This window comes from Phalaenopsis equestris, unplaced genomic scaffold (genome assembly GCF_001263595.1).
Source record: "Phalaenopsis equestris unplaced genomic scaffold, ASM126359v1 Scaffold000198, whole genome shotgun sequence".
Taxonomy (NCBI): domain Eukaryota; kingdom Viridiplantae; phylum Streptophyta; class Magnoliopsida; order Asparagales; family Orchidaceae; genus Phalaenopsis; species Phalaenopsis equestris.
Window position 1 is genome coordinate 264,256 of NW_018164640.1, and position 6,018 is coordinate 270,273.

At 38.0% G+C, this 6,018-nt stretch overlaps 1 protein-coding gene across 4 annotated transcripts; it reads left to right on the plus strand.

The window, feature by feature from the left end:
- The first annotated feature begins 538 nt into the window (after positions 1-538).
- Positions 539-3,837, plus strand: LOC110022618 (nudix hydrolase 15, mitochondrial-like). 4 transcript variants are annotated; one of them, XM_020721663.1, is made up of 5 exons: positions 539-884; positions 959-1,101; positions 1,219-1,338; positions 2,161-2,381; positions 3,599-3,837. In XM_020721663.1, exons 1-4 carry the CDS (start codon positions 542-544, stop codon positions 2,374-2,376), a joined length of 822 nt encoding a protein of 273 aa, XP_020577322.1. In that variant the 5' UTR covers positions 539-541; the 3' UTR covers positions 2,377-2,381; positions 3,599-3,837. The 4 variants fall into 4 exon arrangements, with proteins under 4 accessions (XP_020577322.1, XP_020577324.1, XP_020577323.1 ...); XM_020721665.1 differs by lacking the exon at positions 3,599-3,837 and adding an exon at positions 3,516-3,533; XM_020721664.1 differs by lacking the exon at positions 3,599-3,837 and adding an exon at positions 3,504-3,521.
- Positions 3,838-6,018: the final 2,181 nt, after the last annotated feature.

Consider the following 6,018-nt stretch of genomic DNA (forward strand, 5'->3'; position numbering starts at 1 on the left):
ATCATCTTTGAACACCGTGATTCCATTATTGCCTTCCAAACTAGCTTTAGTAGCAATCGTATCACATGGGTTTCAATCATGGGGGTGACGATTTCTATAATGAAATCAGAAGAGGAAGGAGAGGGCCGGAGATAGACAATGATTTTAGAGGGAAGGGGAAAAAAAAATTATGTTTCAACATTTAAGTTAATTTAATTTAAAAGATAATTATAGTTAATTAGTTTATTAAGAATTAATAACTAATTAACATATTATCAAAATAGTAATTAGACATAATAAATAACAACATAATTAATTAATAAAAATTAAATTACATATTAAAATTAGTACAATAAATAACATATTAGTTATTAATTCATAAATGTACTGTATAAATAACCAGTTTTAAAAAAATTATTATTAATGATCAATTAATTTAGTTAATTAATTATTAATTAAAAAAATATAAAATAAAATTTTAATTTAATTTAATTATAGTAAATAATTATATATTAATATTAAATATTAAGTTTATATTTCAATTATCTGGCGCATAGAACCAATGCTCAGAATGGCAGCAAGGCTGCGAGGTCTAGCCATGGCCGCCTCTAACAACTCAATCTCTTCTAATCCCATGCAGCCAAGCAGCAACATACAGAAGCTCATCCAACAGCTCCGCCTTTACAGTGCCCCGCGCTTTGGCAGCAGCTTCGGCAATGAAGATGACGAGATCGACGAGAGAGGAAAGGTCTTCTCCCAGATGGGCCTCGCCGAATCCTCCGTGCCTCCCCCTGTCACATCACAGAACCAGCGAGCAGCTGTGCTTATCTGCCTCTTTGAAGGCGATCATGGCGATCTCCGCGTCATCCTCACCAAGCGCTCCTCCAACCTCTCCTCCCACTCCGGTCGTATCTCGATCTGTGAGCTTAGGGTTTTCAAAGCCGTCCTTCTTCCGCCTACTAAATGCTTTAGATTGCAGGGGAGGTGGCATTACCGGGGGGCAAAGCGGACGAATCCGATCCTGACGACGTAGCAACGGCCATGAGAGAAGCCAACGAGGAGATCGGGCTAGATCCATCTCTAGTCAACGTCGTCACTGTCCTCGAGCCCTTCTTGTCCAAGGTACGATTAGTTCCGTAGTTCTCTTGGACCGGATTTGCCCATAAGACTGGCAATTCTCTCATTGTAGTCTTTCATTTCTCTTTGAAAACTGAATATATTTTCCCGTTTAATTTGCAGAATCTTCTCAGAGTAGTTCCTGTAATTGGAATACTCTCTGATAGGCAAGCATTCAAACCTGTCGCCAATGTCTCGGAGGTGGAAGCAATTTTCGATGCGCCATTGGAAATGTTCTTGAAGGTTTGCATTGCTCCAACACAAACAATAAGAACAATAACAATAGGCCTTTATCCCACTAAGTGGGATCGGCTACATGAATATTTTTTTCTCCATTGTGTCCTATTAAGTGTCATATTTTTATTTAATTCTAATAGATTAAGATCATTTTTTATACAGTATGCCCAACCCTTTTTAGGTCTATCTCTACCTTTCTTTAACATAAGTTGAATCTAAAATATCTACTCTCATAACCAGATCATCGGATACTCGATGTTTAATATGACCAAACCTTCTAAGATGTTTCTCTCTAACCTTTTTTGCCGCTAAAGCTACACCAATCCTTTCACGGATAAATTAATTTCACATTTTGTCTTTGTGCCAAGCCACTTGTCCACCTTAGTTTTCTCATCTCAGCAATACTTAACTTTGTTTAATACTTCTTTTTTAAAGGCCAATATTTTGTGCCGTAAAGTATTGCGGGTCTCACCATCAACTTATTAACATTTCCTTTAAGTCTAAGCGGTACTTTTCTATCACACAATAAGCCTAATGCATTCCTTCACTTCAACCGACCAACCTCAATTCTACTACTAATATCCCCATATATATCATAGTCACTTTGAACAATAGATTTGAGATATCTAAAATGTTCACACCTTTTAATGATCGCATTGCGCCAACACACTTGCACAAAAAATTTAACTTCTACAAACCATGTGTCTCTGCTGTAAAAGTTATTTAGGAGTATTGATTCTGTTGTGAAGGTTTGTAAATAGATCTCTCCATAGATTCAAAATCTCAAGCCAAATGACTTATTTTCCTAACTTTTTTCAATGGTAACAGGATGAGAACAGGAGAGCAGAAGAGCGGGAGTTGATGGGGGCCGACTATCTCATCCATTTTTTTGATTATCAGACGGATGACAAGAAGTTTTTGATATGGGGTTTGACTGCCAGCATCTTAATTCATGCAGCATCAATAGTGTATCAGCGACCACCATCCTTTGCCGAGCAGTATCGCAAATTTCATCACTGCTTAAAGAGGGATTTTTCCAAGTGAATAAGGTGAATATTGATTTTAGAGGCACAGGATATGCATTAATCTGCTTTTACTTCGGCGGCAGAAAATATTTTATAGGCAAGGTGTTTATGATTATTTGATGCTTAAACAGCCTTTTAAATGTATCTCGGTAGATTTTTAGATTCTCTTTGCAATGGGATGGCTTTGTTTTGTGGATTTAGTAATTAAACCAAAATGTCCTTAGGCGGTGTTCGGCTGCAACCCAAATTTATGTTAAATAAGATTTATCAAGTCCAGTAAATTCATAAATCTCCTGAGCAAGAACGGAATAATTTACTTCGCAATTCGATTGAATAAATTGAGATTTACATAGTAAAAGAGACAGAATGCGAGAAAAAAGAAGACAGAATGTGAGAAAATTCAATTTAGCAGAGCATTGGCTTTCATATTTATTTTTTTTATGTTTGGGTGGATTTAAGTTAAGTTCATGGCTAAATTTTATTAATAGTATGCTACCAAACACTGCCTAACATTGCTTAGGAATTGTAGTTGTTGGTTTGCATTAACATTTTTTAAGATTAATTAACCATAATTCAAATGCAGTAACAATTGAGGTATAACATGTTGAGTGCTTATCTGGGAGAATTCCTGCAGAACATTATTGGTCATGGAAACACTGCTCTTCATTAGGTCGAACTGCCCATTAGAGGTGTCGACGTATTCAAAGAGAACAGATCAGATTTGCTTCAGTGAATCAAGTTTGCTACCCCCCTGAAGCGCATAAAGCATTCATTCAACTGAAATACTGGCAGAAAAAATGGAATTCATAGTGGTTCAAAGGTAATTAGAAAAGGTCCCACCATCCACAAACAACAATTCCTTAAAGCCCCAATCCTAATTTCTTACAATAATAGATGTGTTGCGTCTGTATCGTGTCTGTGTCCCCATATTCGCACCCGTGCATCATAGCTCCTCGCAAATTGAAATTTAAATAAGTATGAATAGGCTTTGCACTATTTATTGCATGACATATTTCATACAAATAACTTGTATTAGCTTCAGTTGCTGGTAATTTACTTGGAAGCGATGCTAAATTTTCCACCTTAAAAGAAAAAAAGATAGACAAATTTTTTTTTAAAATTTTTTATTTTGCCTCTTTCTAATGGAACAATTTGCAGAGCAAACTCCAATCCTGCTATTGATTGTATTATTCTCATATGGGTAGAGGAAAGTGAAGCTTTCCTATTCCTGACATTTTCAGTATGACAGTCAAATTATCTGGTGAACCATAGTGATGCTTTCCAACCAACACTTGGTACGCACCAATCATCTCATCCAACTGTACTTCCTACCACGAGCTATCTCGCCAGCCGCATGATTTAATCAGCCATAAAGTTCAGTTTGATGCTATAAAAGACCTTAAATTGAAGCAATTTAGAGAGAGTTCAAAGTTGAGAAAAGAGATTGCTTTCATTTGGGTGTGTGATTCCCCTAAAGGTGAGTTATGTTACAATTATTATGTGTGAGTAAATCCTAGAACTTTTGGGTGATTCAATCCTTTCTCATAATAATGAAATTTCTCTTTGCTATCTACTTATTTTTTTATAAGCTACAATAAGTTGGTATTAAAGTAATTTTTTTCGGACCACCACGTGTCATATCTTTGGCTCTAATGATGAGGGATGTGTTTCTTCAAACATGAAACTCACGCAAATCTTCTTTCACCAAGGGAGATTGATGAACTATCTAATGGACATTGATTTCCAGCCACCACTTACAATTTACCAAAAACACAGTTAATTACCTCCCAATCAAAACTGCCTGTAATGTTGGTCCGTCATAGACTGGCTGAGCCTTGAGGTTGGAAACCCTAAGTCCTGCCTGGGATGATTCCAGCCTCCCGTTAAGCCCCTAATCATTTATGCGGGGAGAGAAATTGAGGGGAAAGTTTGAATGTGTTTTGAGGGTATTTTATTAGAATGAATCACCAAGGGTTATTTTTATGTTTGGATTCCTACAAATTTCTGTTTTATTATTCTTAGAAGCGTCTAGGGTTTGTTGAGTCGATCTACCTCTTAAATTGTATATCACTCATTGTATCTTGTTTGTTTGCTTAAAGATAATCAAATTAGCCTAATTTGGGATTTCCTACACAATGCTTGCAATTTGTTTGTTGATTATGAGTGGAGTGATATTTCACGGTAAATGACCTAAAAGAGAAGGAGAAGCTCATGGATACAGGATTATGTTTGGAGGGATAAACCCTAGTGTGGCTTCAGTAGAGGGTTGCTAAATACACGATCCTATCGTGAAAAAAATTTAAGGTTTTCTTGTTGTAACGTTTTTGAGTCATTCGAGAATGAGACCTACACGAGAAATTCTACCTTAACTTTGGAGGGGGTCGTCACGGAGTATAGGGAGAGATTTGAGTTATTGTCGAGGAGGTTGAGGGTGATTTTTGAAGCAGTATTGGAGGAGAATTTTATGAAGGGTCTAAAACAAAATATACATGCAACCCTCCAATTGTTGAGACTGAGGGATTGAGGGAGAAAATGGAGCTAGCCTAAATGGTAGAAAATAAGAACCAGATGGAGAGGGCCAACAAAAGTAGCACAATGGGAGGATTCCACAAGAGTCCTTGTTGACACTGACACTGAGGCCCCAGACGGTGTCATTTTAGAGGGAAACATTGAAGGAGAGCTGTATAAGGGCATGTGCTTGGGTCAACTTCAAGCGCCTCATGAAGATAGAGGTGCAGGAAGAAAGAGAAAAGGGTTATGTTTCTGATGTGATGAGTATGCACCAGGCCACTGGTGCAATAATCATTTGCTCCATGTTCTTGCAGTTTGAGATGGGGAGGATGCGAATAGTGACGAGATGGAGGAAACAACGGTGGAAGGAGAGGATCACTTAAACCTTGATGTAGCAGTGGTGTCCTTCAACTCAGTGGTAAGAAATTTTGGGGATAGTCGAGGATCAGTCGGGGATCAGCTTGTAGTTGTGTTGATGCATAGTGGGACCACTCACAACTTCATCTCAAATTGGGTTGTGGGCCTTTTAGGGTTGAAATTGATAAATACAAGAAATTTTGGGGTTATGACCGGGATGGGGAATGTGGAGAAAAGTTGGAGAATTTACATGCAATTGTTGTTGACGCTAAATGGCATACATGTGAAGGACTTCCTTCACTTGGACTTGGGAAGTACTATCGTGATTCTGGGATGAAGTTGCTACAGACGATCGAAGAGATGATGGGGGATTAGACGATCGAAGAGATGATGGGGGATTGAAAATCCCTAACTATGGAGATTTTGATGGAGATGAGGAATGTGGTGTTGAGAGAGGATGCTGGCTTGTGCAGAAGCATGGTCTCACACTAAATCATGGTTGAGATGATGTGGGGAGTTGAATTAGGCTATTTGGTAGAGTTGCAGATACTAAAGGAGATTCTGGATCCACCTCACCTGATACACTATAGGCATAACACTATTACAGGCATCCAATGTAGACCTGTACTTGGTGGATAGGGATAGAATATTTCAGGGCTCAAGAGACATCTACTAAGGGCCCAACATATCATGAAGAAAAGGCTAGTGGATTTAGGAGATAGGTACAATTTCAGCTCGGGGACAGTTTATTTGAAGTTGAGACCTTACCGACAAAAGACACTGGCCAAGAAAA

Excerpts from the sequence above, each read along its gene's own strand:
- LOC110022618 (XM_020721663.1), top strand. The coding sequence starts at position 542 with ATGCTCAGAATGGCAGCAAGGCTGCGAGGTCTAGCCATGGCCGCCTCT. Across the intron at positions 885-958 it reads CAACCTCTCCTCCCACTCCG|GGGAGGTGGCATTACCGGGG; the intron begins GTCGTATCTCGA and ends TTTAGATTGCAG. Across the intron at positions 1,339-2,160 it reads CATTGGAAATGTTCTTGAAG|GATGAGAACAGGAGAGCAGA; the intron begins GTTTGCATTGCT and ends CAATGGTAACAG.